The sequence below is a fragment of the Sciurus carolinensis genome, chromosome 8 (genome assembly GCF_902686445.1).
Source record: "Sciurus carolinensis chromosome 8, mSciCar1.2, whole genome shotgun sequence".
NCBI classification, from domain to species: domain Eukaryota; kingdom Metazoa; phylum Chordata; class Mammalia; order Rodentia; family Sciuridae; genus Sciurus; species Sciurus carolinensis.
The window spans coordinates 146505759-146526863 of NC_062220.1; the positions used below are offsets into that span (position 1 = coordinate 146505759).

The 21105-nt window shown below is 48.0% G+C and overlaps 1 protein-coding gene across 11 annotated transcripts in view; it reads right to left on the reverse strand.

Annotated features, from left to right (window-relative positions):
* Window positions 1-209: 209 nt before the first annotated feature.
* Kdm2b (lysine demethylase 2B) overlaps window positions 210-21105 on the reverse strand; it is a 115566-nt gene continuing 94670 nt past the window's right edge. For 8 of the 11 annotated variants that reach the window (XM_047561163.1, XM_047561166.1, XM_047561170.1 and 5 more), the window contains 11 exons: window positions 18769-18993; window positions 13612-13755; window positions 12397-12483; window positions 11961-12230; window positions 11638-11751; window positions 11009-11047; window positions 10161-10840; window positions 9424-9587; window positions 9176-9337; window positions 8306-8524; window positions 210-923 (listed from right to left, as the gene is read on the reverse strand). In XM_047561163.1, the coding sequence (XP_047417119.1) occupies window positions 742-923; window positions 8306-8524; window positions 9176-9337; window positions 9424-9587; window positions 10161-10840; window positions 11009-11047; window positions 11638-11751; window positions 11961-12230; window positions 12397-12483; window positions 13612-13755; window positions 18769-18993 (2286 nt within the window). In that variant the 3' untranslated portion in view covers window positions 210-741. The remainder of the gene's footprint in view (window positions 924-8305; window positions 8525-9175; window positions 9338-9423; window positions 9588-10160; window positions 10841-11008; window positions 11048-11637; window positions 11752-11960; window positions 12231-12396; window positions 12484-13611; window positions 13756-18768; window positions 18994-21105) is intronic. The other 3 variants (XM_047561165.1, XM_047561167.1, XM_047561169.1) reach the window with 1 other exon arrangement.

Sequence of the window (21105 nt, forward strand, 5' to 3'; positions counted from 1 at the left end):
ATGCTTGTGCAGCTTCTTGACACACCAAGCAGGCTCAACTTCCAGCTAAACATGCTTTTAAGCGGAAGGTCTTGGCCCACTCTGTCAGATCTGGGCACATCTGTAGATGAGTTCTTTGTGTTGATGAAGTAGAGGTTAAGTTCTCTCCTACCTGAAGGAAACCAGGAAAGTTGGCAATCTCAAACAATAAAAACACTGGTATGCATTCAAACCTTGCATAAATAACTTTTAAACAATTTGTACAAAAATAGTTCTGCATAATGTAAGATGTAACAAAACCAACCAAACAAAATGTGTCAAGACGTCAGCAGATGTGGTGTGTGGTCCACTTTTATGTTGACACCAAAAACCTCGGCATTTCAAGGAACAAGGTGTCCAAAACAAAAACACCACAGGGGTTGGGGGCAGGGAGAACCCCTAAAGCTCATGCTTCTAAGAAAATTCCTCCAAAGCCCATCTTCCTCTGACGGGAATGTCTTCTTATAAAGGCCGCTTAGACGTGGTCCAGAAAGCAGTGCAGTTACAATGCAGGAAGTCCAGAGGAAAGAGTCTGGCTCACGCATCCCCAAAAAGGGTGGTTGAACGGCTTCTCCCTTGGCAAGACTTGCAAACTGGAATCATTCTGTGATCTGTTGTTCCAAGTTCCATGAGAAATAAAAGCCCTCGTGTTTTTGTGAAGTCTTTCCCCTCCCCGGCTGCGCCCACCCCCACCTACCCCATATTTACATACTTGTCCTTGGACTAACTCAGTTTTTGCAGGAGTTTTTCTTCCACTTGCCCAAACTGGACACTCACAGACATTTCAGCTATGAACTGCTCACAGCCTTCCTTGGTGACTTGCTTGCAGTACCTCAGGTCAATATGACAGATATTTCCACAGCGTTTGAAGAAGGACAGGCACTGATCAGTGACCTTATTGCAGTCTGCAGGAAAGACAATCATGTTTTAAAAAAAAAAAAAAGGGAGCTGGGGTTGTGGCTCAGTGGTAGAGCAGTTGCCTAGCACATGTGAGGCCCTGGGTTTGATCCTCAGCACCACATAAAAATAAATCAAGGTATTATGTCCATCTACAACTAAATATTTAAAAAAAAAAAAAAAAGGTGTGGGGGGAAGAAGTGCAGTGTCCAAAGGCTCCCAGACCCAGCCACAGCTCTTTCTCGCTCTGCAGTCTCTGATGCCCTAAAGGAAAATATTATTTCATCAAAAGCTCTCTCCAAATGGGCATGGTTTCATCCACCAGTTATAAAAGTTTCATTCAGACTGGGCTGGGGATGTAGCTCAGTGGCAGAGCACTTGCCTAGCATGCTCAAGGCCCCTAGGTTCAACCCCCCAGCACCACACACACACACACACAAAAAAAATCGGACTACATCAAGTAAAAACCACTTAGACCACAGTAAAAACCACTGCCTCTTCATGTACATTCAAATAAATCTCCTGCCTAACCTGTCTTAGGCACGTCAAGAAGTTTTTCCATCTAATATAGTTTTATATTTCTATATGCATTATTGTACACTCATCTGCCTGTTCCCTTCAGATAAATGCTTAGGGGGACATGGCTGGATCAGAGAGAACATTCCATAAGGCCATCTTAGGATCCTCTGCTCCTCTGCTTCCTGGTGCATTCCTGACGCACAGCCCCTGTGCTGTTTTTCCCCTTAATTCTGAATGTCTACGTGTGCAAAAGACCAATATGTATGCCCAATATGCTGGAAGGGGATGGCAAGATTCTGTCCAGAGAGCAAGAGAGAATGCGTAACCCTTCACATTAGGCACACCCTTCAAATGCACGTGTCCATCAATTTACACTTTTCTTTCCTCCTGCTATTTTCCTTTAGAACCAAATCCACAGTCAACTGGCTTAAATGCCAATCAACACCTAATTGAGATTCACCCTCCAGCAAGAGGACTGATTTCTTCTGGGGCAAATCAAATGGAGGAGACAGTGATTCCTACCTTCCTCTAAATGGCATCAACCCACTAAGTCTCAAGCTTTCAATTCCACAAATACTGCAACAATTGACACAGGTGCATTAAAATAGGTTGGGAACCATAAACAGAACACAGGGCCAACATGGTATCTTTTACACACATCAGCTGTCCTATAAAGAGGACACGGCAAATGATCCCTGGGATGCTGAGATAGACTGGCGTTTTGCTTATTGCTAATACCAGCACTTTTGTTTTTCTATTGAGTGGGAATAAAAATAATGGTAAAGTGACAATGCATGGGAGGCCTGTGCAGCAGAGATGGGTGAGGAAGAAGCACCACACAAGTCAAGTACCCCAGGGGCTGACCAACCTCTACACCATCAGCCTTGGCAGAGGAGCCCATGGCAGGACACCTTCACACAGATGCCCACCAATTCTTGGATGCACAGTTCAGATCATGTGAAGAGAACTCTTGTCTCAAAAAGGCAGTAGGAATTCATGAACATGGAACAGGGGCAGCTGGGAAGCTGCCTGCACCACCTGCAGAGACACTGACAGTGAAGGACCCTGGCCAGAGGCTGCCTCTCACGCTCTCTAGGGCATCCCTTAATCTAACTAATCCATCAGACACTTCCTCAAGACGGCTGACCCACTTTATAATCAAATGAAGGGTGTTATATATGCTAGCATGTTATTCCTTCAGAAAAATCATGCCCTCAAATCAATACTTGATTAAGTGTAAATAAGGGATTTTGCCAGTAATAAAATATACTTCATTTTTGCTCCAGTTTTCACTACTCATTTTGACATGAGGCCCCATATTGGATGGGTCTTTTTTTCTAAGATCCAATTGTCCTAGTAAGAGTTGTTTACAGTGTTCACCTAACATGAACAACATGAGCACACTCAATGGGTAACCAGGCAGTCAGGGGCTCTAGTGGGGAATGTTGTCAGCAGGTAGGGCGCACCTGTCCGTGGAAGGTCTGAGAAACCAGGCTGCAGTGAAGTCTAATGTACAAAAGGAACCAAGGGACTCCCCACAGGAGAGTCCTTTCTATCCAGCTTTTTTAGGCTCCAGCTTCAGGGACTTCAGTGATCCTCCAAGGAGGGGCCAAGGCTGTCTGCAGGAGCCGAGAGGACCACAGAAAGGTAAGTGCCAAGACACAGCTGAGGCCCTCCCAACCACCTGACAGCTGTGGGACTTGTCCAGCAGGCCTCTCTAGCTAGGGACTGGGGGGACCATTTCATGGGAAGAATGGTGATGGAAGTGGGACTGGGGGTGGGAGTATAGCAGAGCAGGGCCTAGCAGGGAAGGAGACACATTCTGGGGGTGCAACTGACAGCTCTGGGAAGGCCCTTCTGGAGGAAGGTGGGTGAGGCTGGAAGATTCTCAGGAGGGAGAGAGGGAGGGGCCAAAACAAGGTGCCTGAAAGTGTCAGGAATGGCAACCAGGATAAGGGACCGCCTGCAGGGGTGGGGCCATCCTCCTAGGTCATGTTCCATGGCTGGGAACTCACCCTAAAGAACGCAGTATACAACTATCACCTGCAATGTTTTCTTGTCAAAAATATCCAAATTGAATTTAAGCAAGCCTAACTACAGTTCATAGGAAAAATAAAAACAGAACAAGTTAAAACACCATGAAGTCAACAAATTCTAAATGTGCACATTCTTCTAAGAAAACCATGGAAAGACTAGGGGGGACTGTAAGGTCAATGTCAAAAGTAGTGTTTGTTTTTTTAATATTTTTAGTTGTAGATTGACATGGTACTTTTATCTTTATGTGGTGCTGAGGAACATACACAGTGGCTCACCCGTGTCAGGCAAGCGCCCTGCCACTGAGCCGTAACCCCAGTCCTAAGCCCTCTTTTGAGAATGATTTTTTTAAGGGCTGGAGATAGAACCCAGGTGTCATGCATGCTAGCAAAGGCTCTATCACCGGGCTCATCCCCAAGTTCCTTATCTAAGGACAACTGACTGATAACAGGAAGAGGCCTGTTCATTGTGGATGAATAGTGAAAAACAACAACAAAAAAATACGGACATAAGCATATTTCATCAACAGTTACGATCCCTCTCCCAGTCATGCTTTTTGTCATTTGACCTTTGCAGTCAGATTATAAACAGGGCCAGTCATCTTGGGGGGCTGTGGGGGACTCATTAGAAGAGTGAGGGACGCCTTTAGAAAAAGTGGTAGGTGACATCTTGAAGCATCTCTTTAAGTCAGTTTTCCTGTCTTCAGTTTTACTGAGGAACAGAAGGGGTACATTTTGTGACTTTTAGTCTTCTGAGGTGTGGTGGTACTGTAGTTAAATGCCCTATTCTTAGCAAGTGTACACAGAAGTATTTAGAGATGTTTGGGGATGAAGGGGTGAAGTGATGTTTCTAACCCTTCAAACAACTAAACAGAAAAAAGCGAATGGAGAAATAAAGCAAACGTGACACAGTATCCACACTGCTGTGTCTAGCTGGAAGGAACATGACTGTTTATTATACCATCTTCGTTTCTCTGTGTTTGAACGTGTTCGAAGCATAGACTGGTGGTGCGGGGAACCCTATGGATAGGCCACAGTAGGCTGAAGGAAGATGGTTTTTCCTCAGCCTTTTTAACAGTGAGAAGTATAATTCCAACGAAAGGAAGATGAGTAAGACTTAGGAACCTCCAGCAGTGGAGTCCGTAACAGATACACTCCTACATGATAGCAAAATTCTAGACAAAGCAGCAAGTGTGAAAAGGTGCACTTACAGAAGTGAATAAAAATGATCTGTTTGCAGATGACATGGACTTACACAAAGAAGACCCTAAGGATTCCACCCAAGAGGTGTGAAGGAGGGACCCTGTTCTTTTCTAATAAAGGTTCAACAAAGTTGCAGGATACAAAAACCACACAGAATGATACCAATGAACGATTATGAAAGGAAATGAAGAAAACATTTATAATAGCATCAAGAAGAAGAAAAACTTAGAAGTAAATTTAAACAAGGAAGTGAAAGATTTGTACAATGAAAACCATAGAACAGTGATGAAATTAAAAAAATAACGCATTCCATATTCATGGACTGTTCATATTTGTGGATTAGAAGACTTAATACTGTGAAGATATCAATGTTACCCAAAGAGATCTACAAATGAAATGAAATTCCTGTAAAATCCCCAATGTGTTTTTTGCAGAAATAGAAAAATCCATTCTAAAATTGATGTGCAATGCAATGGACTCCAAATTGCCCCAAACTCTTGAAAAAGCTAATTTAGGAGACTCTTACTTCCTGATTATGAAACTTAACTGCAAAGCTAAAGCAATCAAAACACTTGGTACTGGCATAAGGACACCAAGGAACTATAACTGAGAACTCAGAAATAAACTTAACTGTATAGTCAAATGATTTTGACAAGGGTGTCGACAACATTCAGTGAAGGAACAGACAAGTCTTTTCAGCAAACAATACTGAGAAAACTGAATATCCACATGCAAATGCATGAAGCTGGACTCCCTACCACACACCATACACAAAAATTTAACTCAAAATGACCTAAACATAAAACCTTATAAAGATGTAAAACTCTTAGAAGAAAACAGAAAATCTTCATAAGATTTGGTAACAATTTCTTCTATATGACAAAGTGGGTGTGTGTGTTTAGGGGAAGTGGATTTCATCAAAATTTAAAACTATTCTATGTAAAGGACACTATTGCCGGGCATGGTGGTACACGCCTGTAATCCCAGCAGCTCAGGAGGCTGAGGCAGGAGGATTGCGAGTTCAAAGCCAGCCTCAGCAATGGCAAGGCGTTAAGCAACTCAGTGAGACCCTGTCTCTAAATAAAATACAAAACAGGGCTGGGGGTGTGGCTCAGTGGTTGAGTGCCCCTGAGTTCAATCCCCAGTACCCACCCCCCCACCCAAAATAATGGGAGTAAATATTTGCAAGTTATTTTATCTGATAAGAGGTTAATATCCAGAATACATAAAAAAACTAGATTACCTGATTAAAAAGTAGACAAATGACTTGAAGACTTTTTGCCAAGAAAGACACACAAATGGGCTTATGAGCATGTAAAATGATGTTCAATGTCTAAATATCATCAGGGAAAAATGAAAGTCAAAACCATAGTGAGATACCACTTCACACCCAGTAGGGTGGTTATTACTAAAAAATGAAGGAAGTGTTGACAAAGATGTGGAGAATCTGAAACCTTGGTGCGCTACTGTGGGAATGTAAAGTGGTACAGTTACCATAGAAAAGGGATCAGCAGTTTCTCAAAAAAAAAAAACAAAAACAAAAACAAAACCACATAATCTAGCTAGCAATTCCACTTCTTTAAATTTAAAAAAAATTCAAAGGAGAGGATCACACATATGAACAAAATATGCTATATGTATGACATGTAAAATAATACTTTTTGTCCTTAGAAAGGAAGGAAATCCTATCCTATGCACCACCATGAATGAACCCTGAAGGCATTATACCAAGTGAAATAAACCAGTCGGCCACAGAAGGACTGTGTGATTCTACTTCTTTGGGGTGTCTATAGCAGTGGAATAGGGTTGTTATGGGGACTGCCTAACGGGTACAGCCTTTTGAGTGGGGTGATGAGAAAGTTCTGAAAATGGATAGTGATGATGGTTGCAAAACTGAATGTACTCATAATAAGTATACAGCAACTTAACCAAAAATGAGAAAGAAAAGAAAAAAGGGGGAGTGGCTACCAAGAGGATACAGCAGCAGTAAATCTTCATGTTCTATAATATCAAGTTAATGAAGACATAATGTCTAAATGGAAATGGCAGCAGAGGTTTATTCTGGAAATATGGTGGTAAAAACTGGGATAGAGAACTTGAGCTAAGGATCGCCTCAGAGGGAGGATGAGGGGGTGGAGAAGGCAAGGAACTGCCTTGAGCATTCAAAAAAATACTTCTAGGATGAAATATGGCCTGAGTGACAGCAGCGAGAATTGCAGTGTCATTTATCATGAGACCAGATCTTCCAACCACATTTATGGATTATGAACATGTCAACTGCCATCTATTTTGTGGCAGAGACTTATTTTATAATCAACTAGTTACTGATAGAAGAGGAGGGGGGGAACACCAGAAGAGACTCCAGAGATATACCTGAATATGCTTCACAGCTACTAAGAGCAATGCAGATCCATCTGTGTGTACTGAGATGAAAAGAAGACCTCAGTGGTGGAAAAATAAAATGCCCAAGATGATGGACACCCCCCACCCCTTTTATGAGCTACACCCTTAAGGGAGGATTTAGACTGAGATCTCCGCAGCACATCCACAATAACTCAACTAGAACACAGTGAAGAGTCACTATCATATCAATCACTTAGAACAAGACACCTTCCAGGCCCTTCTCCAAGAGGCAGGTTCATCACCAGTTCAAGTCAATGAATAGAACTTTGAGCTGGTGTCACTAAGGAGAATCCTCACTTCAGCACAGCTCTCTTCTTTGCCTCTAGGAGTGGGACAATCCCTGTCACCAAAGTTTCACGAGGAGGAAGGATGACCTCCAAGGGACCTTGGTACAGTGATCTCACCCAGCAGGCAGGCCTGGTGCGCAGCATGCATGGTGGGGAGGTGTTCATCTGTCATGAACAGGGGATGTAAAGATAGGTGACAGTTAAGGAGCATGAGAACCCTGATGGAGCAAAATACCAAATGGAGTCGCGTCAAAATGGAACTTAAATGAAGTGAGGGTATGCTTTAATACTTAATAATTTGATGGGAGAAAAAATAAAGACTCAAGTTTCTTCTTCTTCCTCTTCTTCTTTTTTTAAAAAATCTCATCCAAATGTGACATCCCAACCCAGACCAGACCATCCTAAGCCATCAAACCAAAACTGGGTTAGCTGGGATAAGGACAGGCAGCGCCGCCTCTGTCCACTGTCCCGGTCCTTCAGAAGCAACTCCCACCCCATTAGTAAGTGAAGGAGTGGGGATTCTGTGGTGTGTGACAGACAAGGAACAACAATGGAACTAACTGTGGATTTTTTTCTCTCCAACAACAGGCCCTTGATAGCAGGGTCATGAGGGGTTCACACAAGCGACAACAACAAAGGCAGAGACGGTTTCACTGTTTCCGCCTGGCCACTGGTCTGCAGGTAGAAGCCCTGCCACTGTGACCCTTGCCCATGGCCTATCACTGTCCCCACGCCCTGGTTGGCAGGCATCAACTCAGCTGCCTGCCTGTCTTTGGGTCAGAAACCACTGCCATCAATACTATTTTTTTGTACATTTCCCCTCTAGACTAGGCTGTCTCATTCCCTGGGATATCCTAGCACCCAACACTGAGAACAGTGGGCACAACGTTTTCAACAAATATGAAACTCCACTGTTCCACAGACCTGGGGGGAGGGGAATCTCACCTGACAGGTTGATCTCGGTTAGAGAGTCTCGGGTGGTGGTGCCGACAGCGGTGAGCAAGTTGATGGACTGGTCGGTGACGTGGTTACAGTAGCTAAGATGGAGCTTGGAGAGCAGGGGCATGTGGCGGATGATGAGCCGCAGGGAGGCATCTGTGATGTCCAGCCCTGCCAGGCGCAGTTCCACAATGTTCCGGAGCTTGCTCCGATTGTCCATCTGACCTGGTGGGACAGAAAGGAGAGGGGCAACCCATCAGCCTGACCAGATCAGGTCATGCTGACATGACACTTGAAAAGGCCTATAGCCAGATGTAACGTTACATATTTCATTTAGCCACAAAGTGCTTCCTCCTAAAACCAGAATTCTAACATTTAAAAATCAGATGAGTGTTAGACTTTTAGATTTCCTAGAAAAAGCAGATCTAGAAACCTGAGTCCACCTTACACTCAGCAACAATCAGCCAACTGGAACAGCGATGGCCCAGTATCCCTGCCTCCAATACGCTGTGCACCATGTAAACTATAAGGGTCACTAACCCAGACAGTGGACAGGAGTGGGCTCTTCTGCAAGCCCTCCCCCAACGACCTGACCCAAGGCTCCACAAGGTCAAACCAGCAAAAAGGCAAGTTAACATGAAAGCAGCCAGTGTGCTGAGCCACGTGCGAGTCTTGGCATGTGCAAAGGAGTCTCTGCCTCCTCCTGGATTCCCTCTGAGCCCAAAGCGGACTTAGAACACAGCAGCAGGGACTCTTCCCTGTGTCCTCCAGAGAAGGGCTGAGACTTCAGGAGACTTTAGGACACATTCACAGGATCCAACAGCACGAGTCACCCCATCCACAGGCCCTCCTGGGCATTCCCAGCCTGGAGCTCACCTGGCCTATTATCTGTGGGTGGAGACAGAAGATCCCGCATCTGGGCATCCTTTAGTCCTTCTACCCACTGAACATCCAGAGTCCGGAGCAATGGACAACTGGAGCTACAGAGGGCTGAGACTGCGATCCACGAGCAGCCTGACAGCACCAAGTCTCGGAGCCCTGGAGGGACAGGGAAGGAGTCATGGGCCAGGTAATACACCCCAGCACCCACTACTTCACATTTGGGTCCCTTGTCCAGAGCTCACCAGGCAACCGGTTGATGAGCCAGCTCAGCTGCTTCTTGGAGATATTGGTCCAGCTGAGGTCAAGGGAGACGGGCTGTCGCCGAATGATGCCACTCAGCATCAAGGGTGTGATGGACTTGCAGTGGTTCAGGTCTATGCGGGTCCACAACCGCTTATCGCAGCACCTGGGGGCCCAGCAGGAAGGACATCATCAGAGGCAGGGGCTCATTTGGGGAGCCCCAGCATGGCCACCAAATTCAATGAAATCTCAGTCCTCTGCACTTTCTGTTTAGTACTCATCCTGTCCACATCTGGATACCTCTGCTCTGATGGCCACAGACCCCCAGAGGAAGGAGCTGGCATCCTCTCTGCATCAGATACTTCCTGTAGGCCTTACTATGTTCTCCAAACCACCCTGTGAAGCAGGTACCATGCCTGTTCATACATGAGGGTAAGAACTTGGCCAAGCCTAGAAAGTGGATAAATATCAAGCTGGGATTAAAGCTAGTACCAGCACACCCACTCTGAACCTAGGCTAACTCTAGAGGCAAGGACTCCACTTGGTCCTTACTGAGCTCCAGGGAGTTCAATCAGGAAAGAACAGGCTGAGAGGGAATCTGTGGTGGGTAACAATTAGGCTCTAGGCTCAGAAGGAGAGAGCACCATAAGTGACTGAACTAGGGGCACACACCCACGTGGGCCATTCTGCGCTGAGCCAAGCCTTAACCTAGAGTCCCCGACACAGGGCAGCCCCTCACCAGCGGTTCCAGGTCCGGCAGACCCGCATGCAGACACACAGGTCTTGGTGGCTGAGGTAGCTGAAGACGGCCATCCACACCTCCCTGTGCATGACATGGGCTGCCCCATCGTCCAGGGGCAGCGAGTCGGGCGGGGGGCTGATAGGGGGTGGCCGGATCACGTGGCGCTCCATCTGGATGCACTTGGGCGGGGACACGGAGGGCGGGGGCCGGGAGATGACTCGGGGTGGACTGCGCAGGCTGGGACCTAGCGGGTGCCGTAGCTCCCGTGGGGTACCATTGAGCCCCTTGCTGAAGCGGTGGGGGCGCTCACAGAGGCCCAGGGGCCGCTTGGGCTCCTCGTTCTCACTCTCCGGTTCTGACTTGATAGGCTGGTGGTTCTCGTGGGCCAGGCTGCTCTCTGTCTTCTGGATCTCATGGTTGAGCTCCTTGCTCAGCTCCTTGCTCAGCTCCTTGTTGGGAAGTCGCCGTTTCCGGCGCATCTTCACCTTCTTCTTCTCCTCTGGGCCCTCAGCCCCCTCATTGCTAGGCCCAGCAGTGGGCGAGCTGGAGCGTGAATGGTCACTCTCCCTGGTCTTAGGGGGCGCTTCAGGCAGATCATCCTCTGGTTCCTGCTTGAAGCGCCTGAGGGGCTTGTTGGCCAGTGCCATCCGGTCCTCTGAGTTTTTCCAGGACCTCCGCTGCAGAAGAGAGGGGCCAAGGGCCAGTGGTCAGCCCAGAGTTCAGGAAGTTGCCCACTACAGACCTCCCAACGCTCTGCTGCGGGACTCATGGACCACCCAGATGATGCCTACAGCTCTGACAGCTGGGAGTGGCCCAGGGCACAGGGAGGAAGGGGAAGATGGTACCTTTTTCCTGAAAAGCTTATCTTCTTTGCCAGGTTTTAGCTGTCACAGGGAAGAAAAGATGCAGAGTTTGCTCTTGGGCTAGAGGAATATAGTCCCCTTTATATCCAACCCCACCACAAGCCAGACTAGAGCAGGGGCTGGAGGGATGCCTTTCCCACAAATGCCATTTCCTCCTTCCCATCTGACTTTCAGCGGGCCTTGCCTGCTGCTTTCAAGGAGGAAGCTGGAAGTAGTTTGGCCAACCATTCCCACCCAGCTGACATCCCACCCCGGACAGACCCAGAGAATGCAGTCACCCATCATATTAGCCTCGGCTGCAGGAGCAGGCCTATGAATATCCCACAGCCAAGACAGTGGACTGAAGCCAGGAGAGGTTCCAGGCGCCACCTTGTGGCCAGTGAAGGCAAGGCCAGTGGTTTGAGCAGGGCCATTAGGATCCTCTGAGGTTCCTGGGACTTCAGGGCTTCCTGGGCAGCCACGGCTTCAGCTTCGATCCCAACCAACCAAGGCTCTCCTCAAAGAGAGCTCCCACAGACCTTGGGGGTCAGACCTTGGCAGGGGGGCAGGGAGGGGGGCAGCCCGGGACTCGCAAGTCTCCAGGGCCCTGGGAGGGTGGGGCATGGGAGCACCTGCTGCTGGAAGTAAGTGAGACTGGATCTCCACCAAGGGCTGAGGCTGCTGCCTAGAGGGGGCCTCGGCGAGAGGTGAGAGGAGGAACCGGGGGACGTTTGAAGCGTCGAGGCCTAAAGGGGGTGGGAAGAGGAGTGACTTGCTGGTTTTTCTCTCCCTTTTGGGATGGGCTCTCAGGACTTGGGTGACCTGCTCAGGGCAACAAGAGGCCAGGACCCAGACCCTGAGTCCTACCCTCTGCCCATCCCTACCCCCACCCTCCGCCCTGCACCCAGGACTAGTCAGGTCACCCCTCCACTGCCCAGGGTCTGCCCATTCGTACTCGTTTGCGTCCACTCAGCTCTTGGGGCTTCTCGTATTTCCGCTTCCTCCTCAGGTGTACGTCGTCAGATTTTCGGCGCAGGATGCCATCCGGGGGCACCTTCTTGGGGTGCTCATCCGACCTACGCCGGGGAGCCTCTTCACACTCACTCCTCCGCTTGACAGGCTCCTGCCCTTCCTTGTTGTCCCGGTTCATCTTCTGCTCCTTGAGCAGGGAGCCGGGCAGGTTGGAGGCATACTTAAAGCCAGGGCCACGCTTTTGCTTGTAGGCCAAAAAGAAAGAAGAAACAACCCCACTGTATATCTTTGGACTTGCTCTTCCTCCTCCCCAGGCTGCCGCACCCCACCTGCCTGACCACCCAGGGACAGGTTGGTCCTGACAAGGCCCTGCCGGCCCGCCCCTCTCCCGCAGATTGGGACTTGGTGCCCGCACTCACTTTCCCGGTCTTGCCGGCATGGTTACACTTCGGACACTCCCAGCAGTTTGGAAGCTCGTCGTTGACCACACCCTCTGACTCCTTAATCTGGAAGGACAGGCCAGGACTCAGCAGGCAGGGAAGGGTGCTGAGATGGGGCCTGGAGGCACGGGGTCTGTGTGTCTTCCACCCCTCCCAAAAGCCATGTCCATCCCATTTATAGCCAAAAGAAAATTCAGCTGTATAGAGCTGGCCGAGATGGGCAGTTCTGGGTTCAAATGCTCACCCTTTTCCCTCTGAACAGCTCAGCCATCCTGAGCCAAGCACCTCATCTGTGGCCCAGTCCCCTCGACCATGAGATGGAGTTAGCGTGCTCATCTCACTGGGGTTTGAGAGAATTCAATGAGGGTAGGTTAATCAACAGCTCAGGGTCTGGCACCCAGGGCTTAATGCAAGTTGCATCATGTGTACGAGCTGGGGCAAAAGCGAAATGAGCAGGTGATTAACAGGAAGGGCTAACTTCTGAAGCCCCAGAAATCACAGCACCCCTGTAGAGAGGACTGTGTGTGTGAGAGTGAGAGTGATGGGGGACTGATGCAGAGCTGAAGGACTGTCCTGGGCAGACTCACACAGACACACAGGTTCTGACACTGCATTCTCTTGGGACAGAGGCCACAGCCCAGAGTGGGCTCTTCCTTTCCAAAGCAAAACCTACTGCCTGAGTCGGGAAGGTACAGAGGTCACCCAGAAGGCAGCCCTGCCCTGGAACCACCAAGGGAACCGGTTCTTGGTGCAGAGGCACAAGAAGGCAACCATCTGTCATTCAGGATTCACCCTTCTTGGCCCAGGCATGGTTCTCCCAGAAGCCAGGAGCCAGAACTCCAGTGAATAGCCACCTCACATCTGCCCCTGGCCAAGGGGCAAACAGGTAGCCCATGTTTTCTGTCTGCCGAAATGCTGGGATCCCTCTGTGGGTCTGAGGCACTAGAAGGTGTTGTGGTGAGGGGTTCTTCCCCTAGGATTCTGCTCCTGACTCTTCCTGCCCTGGGCCTATCACTTGACACAGAATCGCCCAGATTCAGGGTCCTCTAGGAATTCAGCATGCTACCTGCATCCCACCACCTCACCAGTGCTCTCCAGGAAGGAAATCTAACCCTACCCCACCATGTCATCACCACCAGACACCCCAGAGTGGGGTGAGGAGACGCATGCCCAGTGCCCCCCAGGGCCACTCACCTTAAGGCATCCAGGGTGGATGATCTCATTGCAGATGGAGCACTCCATGAGCATGAGGTTAAACTTTCCCTCTTCCTCTTCCACTGTGTCCTCCTTCCCCGCCTCGCCACACACGAGGCACACAGCAGTGTGGGGCAGCACTGGCTGAGGAGCCGGGAGACACACAAGTCAGCAGGAAGGGAAGACACACCCTCCTGAGGACTCAGTCAAGGGCACTAAGCTACTCTCCTGTGCCTGCCAGGAGACTCCAGAAAGCTAGCCTAGGCACATTCGTTTATTCATTCACACTTACCAGACTGTTACCTCTACATGCCAGGTACTCTGTAAGAGCCAGGAATATAGCAATGAAATAGATAGATCAATATGTCTGCCATCCTGAGCTCTCAGGTGAGGGAGGCACGCAAAATGAATAATGGAGTATGTTAGATGGAACAAGAGATACCAGGGAAGACCGGAGTAAGGATTAAAGGGAGACTGATTTTAAATGTGGCGGTCTCCCATTTGGAAAAGACCTGAAGGAGGTGGGGTGTGAGCCTAGTACAGATGCCCTGAGGGCTGAGATTTACCTCACCAGCAGGTATCAGAGCACAGTCCAGAGTCTGGAGGTCCCTGAGACCTTCACAGGGAAGGTTGTTAGGTCAAAATTGTCTTTAGAACAAAAGTAAGAAATGTATTTCCCTCTGCACTGTGTTGATTTTTGCACTAATGGTGTAAAAGCACAGGTGGGTGAAACCACTGGCTCCTCCGTCAGCAGGCCAGGCCCAGCTATCCTGGCAATGCTGACTACTCAGGGTCACATGCACAGTGAGAAGACCACCAGCTCCATTCAGGAATTGCTGTGATTATTAATTTTATAAAAACCTCAACCCTTGAGCATATACCTCTTGCACAGGAAGTACACACACAGCACTTCTGCACACTGAGGAACTGTTACTCAAGGAAACACATTTGTGGCTTAACTTGTGAGCTCAACTGACCATCTTCTGCACAGAACATCATTTTTTAATTGAAATAAAGACTGAATAAACCCCTGGATATTGGAATATTCTCCTGAAGACAAAATAAGTGAAAATCTGTTGTTCCCAGGGGAGGAGGATGGGAAAAAAAAAAACGGCAGCATTTGGTGCAAACAACAAAATTCAAGTATTTGAAGGAAAATGAGAACTTTGGAAAACTTACATGAGCCACCACAAACTGGAAGGCTTCTCAATACTGAAAGGCTTTTCTGATGAGACTGGTGGTGGTATTAACAAATGTTACATATCTATATATCTATAGATAGATAATATAATGGCATGCACCAGTATTTTGGAAATCTGCCTCAGTGAACCAATACTTTACAAGTGACCAATGAATAATGTTACAACATCCTGCATGAACAGATGAGCTAGTCAAAGGGTAAGACTAATGACTTGTAATGTAACAGTATGAAAAGTCCTTGATACAGTTTCAGACTCTGCATTGCAACTAACCTTTAAGAAACTGCCACCTGTTCTAATGGAGTATCAGAGTATCCATGATTATGAAGGGCTTTTAATATACTCCTCCCTTATTCAACTACTTATTTGTGTAAGGTTGAATTTTCCTCATCCTCCTTCTAAAACAACGTATCCCAACAGACACAATATATAAGCAAACATGAAAATCCAGGTCTCTTCTAATGAACCAGACTTAAGAGAGTTATAAAAACAATGCCATTCTTCCTCTAGTTATTTTAGTTATGGAAAAATGTAATCGGTCCTCATAAAAATGTGATTTTGGTTAACATATAACAGGTTTTTATTTTTTAAATGAACTTAAAATATGTAAAATTTTTGTTTTAATTTTTTTATGTAACAAGAGATTTATCTTTATTTTTAATCTGAGAAACAAGTTCCTTTATATAATTGTGTGACTTCTCAAAAGTTTCTATTCAATAAGTGGAAACTGTTACCCATCTATGACAGAAGCATATGTAGTGAAGACTTTAAGGTCCATGCCTACCACCTCTTAGACTAGTTCCATGGTAGCTCCCACACATACAGTGATTTTTTTTTCATGTTCTTTTTGTTGTTGTTCTTTTGAGACATACATGACAGAAGAGTGTACTTTGACATATTATACATATACAGAGTATAACTTATTCTAATTAGTATCCTATTCTGGTGTTTATACGTGATGTGGAGTTTCACTGGTGGTATATTCATATATAAATCAGTTTTAATTTTAAAAACAGCAAATATTAGTAAGTAAATACCTCACATGAAAACGAGCTCTTTGGAGCCCTCATAAATTTTAAGTCCACAAAGTCTGAGTACTATGTACCTGATGATATGCTCCCTAAGGAGAGGGGCCAGTTCAGAACTACTCTCCTTTCTGTTCTTGCCTGGCCTCCTAGCACTGATTAGTGTCTGGAATGTAGATGAACCACACGGTCGGTTTTTATTAAACTTCAAATAAGCTTGGATATACTCCACCAATAAGTGTGCTGAAGATGAACCCAACTAGGGCCTTACATAGGTTAGGCGAGTGCTCTACTTTAAGTCACATCCCCAGGTGTGACATGGATATTTGAATTCAAAGAGAACACTAAAGGCAAGAGCACCATCAACTGTTCACCAAATACTCAGGGAACACTTGCAGCCTGAGCAAGGTACCCAGGGGCACAAGAACCTAGGAGACAGCTGCTCTCCTGGAGATACCTGGGCAGACAAAGACATAACTCACCAAAATCCAAGGAAACTTGGAAAAGTTATGTTCAAGGGCTACCTGAAGCAGCAGAAGCTGATTTCTGCAGAACAAGAAAGGCAGAAGGAACCTCAAGGTGAATAAGGCTGGAGAAGGCTGTGCAAGAAACCTTCAGCATGGGGAGCAGGCCAGAAAGCAGACCCAGAGAAAATGGAATTAGGGGTGCAGGGTGAAGAACAGCCTGTGGCGTAAGAAGAGAGTCTGAGACAGGGGACTGACTGAGATGGGTATAGGATGAGAAGAAGCACCAAAGAGGAAACTATTGCAGAAATCCATGAGGGAAGCCCAGCCTAGGCAGGGAAGGCAAGGTCATGAAGGAAGCCAGTGGGGACAGGGAGCCAAAGCAGGGAAGGCTGGCACATCAAGAAAGAAGGGCCAGAAAAGGGGTGGGGGCCAGTGGGGGACACTGACAAGGCATAAAAACTGGAAGAAGAGTCAGAAGGGTTTGAGTGGTCGCAAACAGCTGAACAGGAGACAAGCAGAGTGGGGTATCCACTTCCCACACGACCAAACAGGTCAGGCCCCCTGGTTACAAAGACAAGGTAACACATCATACAGATCCCCTATGACTAGGTCTGAGGCAAGGGGTAGAACAGAAAAGACGGTCCTGGCTTCACTGCCAACAGGCTAAACTTTAGGTGACACTGTCCTCAAGGCTAACCGTTTGTTTCTATAGGCAAACCCCTTAAAATCCTGACAGAATCTGATGGGTCACCTCAACTCTCTCTCCAGAAAAATGCACATATACAGACAAAAATCTATATTTAATCTAGGGGGTTAATACTCAGAAAAAAAAACTTCTATAACTCATCAACAACAAAATACCAAAAGATCCTATTTAAAAAGGGGCAAAGGAATTAAATGGACATTTCTCCAAAGAAGATACACAAATAGCCAAGAAGCACAAGCTAATGTTCTAGGTATGGTGGCACACACCTATAACCAAAGCTATCAGGGAGGCTGAGGCATAAGGATCACAAGCTGGAGGCCACTCTGTGCAACTCAGTGAGACCCTGCCTCAAAATAAAATAAAAATTGTAAAGGCTGGGGATATAGTGCTTGCCTAGCATGTGTAAGGTCCTGGGTTTAATCCCCTGGAACCCCTCTGCCCCAAAAAATTCTGTCACAAATTACAACAGGGAAGAACCTTGAGGATATTATACTAAGTGAAACAAACCAGTCACAAAAGACAAACACTGCAAGGTTCCATTAAAATGAGGTACCTCGATTCGTTAAACTCTTAGCATCTGAAAATGGAACAGTGGTTGCTGGGGGCTATGCAGAGGGAGAAGGGCAGTAGTTGTTCAATGGCTGCAGTGTTTTGGTTTTGAAAGATGAAAAAGTTCTAGCCAGGCATGGTGGTGCACATCTGTAACCCTAACAACTCAGGAGGCTGAGCCAGGAGCATCTAAGTTAGAGGCTGGCTGGGCAACATAGCTGGAGATGTAGCTCTAGCAGAGTGCTCCTGGGTTACTCACCCCCACCAAAAAAAACAAAACAAAACAAAACAAAACAGGAGATCAGCTACGCAAGTGTGAATATATGGTTACCACCACTGTGTCCTTAGACATGGTTACGAAGATAAATCTTACGGTATGTTTTTTGACCACAAATAACAAAAAACACAAGCAGAGGGTGTGTGCAGGGTGAAGGAGAAGGTGCTGCTGGGCTTGGAGGGGCATCAGTACCTAGGGAGAAAGGGGTCATCCTCTGCCAGGCTGGGCCTGCAGATGAGCTCACCAGGGCCAAGGAATCCTGTCCCTCCAGCTGAGCCGGCTTTTCCAGGGAGCAGGGGGATGATCACTCCCACAGGGAGGACCACTAGGCCCCAGGGAGCAGTGCCCCAGGGAAGGCAAACTGTGTGGGCATGTGGAGGAGGGAATCCTGAGCAAATCCCTTGCCAGTCCACTCTAAGTGGCCAAAGGCTGCATCCACAGCCTGATCCCAGGTAAGGCCAGTGGCCCTAGGCCACTGCAGAAGTGGCAAGGCAGTTTGGAGGGGCCTGCTCTGCATTACTCCTCTTTGGGGCAACCCCCTCCGGAGGGACAAGCACCTTCTACATAGACTCATGTCTCTGAAGGCAGGACAGGAAGAAGAAAGGGCCCAGACCCATCAAGAACTGGACCACAAATGTTGGCAACAGAGTCAGAACTAAGACAGGCTGCCCTCACAACTTCAAGGGGAGGGACTTTGAGGTTCTCGGCTACCTCAGGAAGGGAGGAGTTACAAGACCATCAGACCATGAAGACACAAGAACCTGATGTGTGTTCAGCAATGGGGGTCTCAAGAGCCCTGGCCTGAGCCCCTTCCCACCCACAGGGAGCACCTCTTGGTGGACAGGCCAACGCCCGTGGGCTATAAAGGCTCCAAGCAGCGGGGTGACCCAGGGCTTGAGGCCAAGAGCTGCGCCTTCGCTGCCGCCGCACTCACCGCGATGCACTGCCGCATGATGCAGCTCTGCTTCATCCGCCCGGGGCCCCCGAACTTCTTCATGTCCTTGCAGAAGTGGCACTCTCCGCACTCGGTCCGCAGGCAGGCCTCGCACTTGCGGCATCGCGTCCGGCGCCTGCGAGCTCCTGCTGTGGTCCTGTTGGCGGCCAATTTCACCGCGGAGGCTGGGCCCAGCTTGCCCTTGGGCCGACCCACTGCCCGGTTCTGCAGGAGAACAGACAGGATGGGTGAAATGGGAGGCTACTGGGGTGGCTGGTCCCCCAGGAGAGAAGTTTCCAGATTGAGCTGGATTTCTCAGAAAGAGATGCTTTAGTCCTAAGCCCTGAGGATCTCAGAACATGACCTTATTTGGACAAAGGGGTCCTACAGAGGTAATAAGGCTCAAGGTCATGAAGGTGAACTCTAACTCTGTATGACTGGTATTCTGAAAAGGGGAAAATTTGGACACAGGCAGACACACCGGGTGGGAACACATGTGAAGACATAAGGAGAAGTGGCCATGTGACTGCAGCCTTGTCTATAAGCCAAGAAACACCAAGTATTACTGGCCAAAACCAGAAGTCGGAGAGACAAGGAAGGTTCCTTCTCTAGAGCCTTCACAGCAAGCTTTTCCCTGCCTGCGACACCTTGATTCAGGCTTCTGGCCTCTAGAACTGTGAGAGAACAAAGGTCTGTTAGGACAGCTCTAGGAAACCTACAGGGAGCCTCCATCTCTGCTGGCAGCAGGCCCTGCCTTAAGACCCTTCAGGCCCCATACCTCAAGACAGGCCCCCAACAACCCTCCGGCCCAGGCTGTGCTTCCCCAGAAAGGCAGCAAGGAGCCACCCAGTTGTCCTCTGTTCCCGCTGCAAAGGACACCAGCCCCCTCCCCACAGCACCTGGCTAAGCCACACAATTCTGCAGGACCAGTTCATACACTGCTTTCTTCTGGAAGCCTTCCTTGCCCGCCTGTGCTCATTCAGGGACCCTGCCATGGGCCCCATCACAGCACTCATGAGCAGTGAGCAACTGTCTCGAGCAGATCTTCCCTCTGAGATGGGGCACAGGAGAACAGTCATCACTGGAATCTCAAACACAGCTATATTTCCATGAGATGGCCTGTCACCCCAACTCCTGGGAAAACAGGAACCTCCAGGGTCCCTAACTACTAAGACCACAGAGCAGATCACAGAAAATGATGCTAAATGGTAAACAGTGAACGGAGAGATCCACAGTTCCTGCCTCCAGTCCCTGCCTCCAGTCCCTGCATGCTGGCCCCAGCCTCAGAGCCTCCTGCAAACCAGGACGCATGTTGGAGCTGCTAAGCTGGTGGATGCTGTCCACCAAAGATCTGAGGTGGGCAAACCAAGATGACAGAGTTAGATCTGTCTGAAGCATCCTTCTCAAGACCATATCTTTGCTAGGACATGATTCCTCTGTAGGGGATACACAGCACTTAGGCCGAAATCCTCTAATTGGCATCTAATGCTAAAGCCTGTTTTAGTCAACTGATCACCCTTCAGTACACTGCTATCCTTTCAACTTTCATTGTTTATCGTACTTGGATGGGGCACCTTCTGTTAAAACTCAAATTCCTAAGAGTTGTAACTGCCCACAACACAAACAACTCCCCAGATACCCTGGAGGCAATGTCATTTGTATGAAGGGTACAAGAGGTACAGAGAACATGGCTGCTCCAGAGCAGAAGCCCATGGAGGTTCTCTGCTCTGTGCAGCCCACCATGCTTTCTGCTTTCCCCCCTATGAGGCTGGTGTCCTGTTACCAACTCAGTTCTCAAACCTCTGAAAACTAGGCAATGACATGGGCTCTTCTGAGAGCCTCAAATTAGATACAGAGAGGGTAGAGTACTGTCCAGCTCTAAGGACAAACCCTGAAGGAAAGGGCTCAAACTCAGAACCTTAGAGCAGGAGATGCCAAAGACCAAAGGTGGAAAACTGAAGAAATTCCCAAAGTCCAAATGTCTCGTATCAAGAACCAGCGAGGCCAAGGGGCTCACCTCCCCTCACTTCTCAAAGTACATTCCCATCCAAAGAAGAACATTTCCAACCTATGGAAAACAAATCCGCCTAGATTTCACTGACAGCAGAGACATTCTGGAAAATGACAAAGCAAATGACAGGCAATGCTTTGAAAGCAGTCCTGTTTCCAAAGGTCTTTACTTCTGCCCACCAAATCAAGCTAGAAATGCTTTCCCTGCAGTCACCAGTTGGCTTGTCAGGAAGAAACTGAGCAACAGTGAAGTGCAGCTGCTAATAAAAACCAATGAAAAAAAATCGACAGGTGAGAAAGTCATTAGAGGGTCTTCATTAAAAAGTC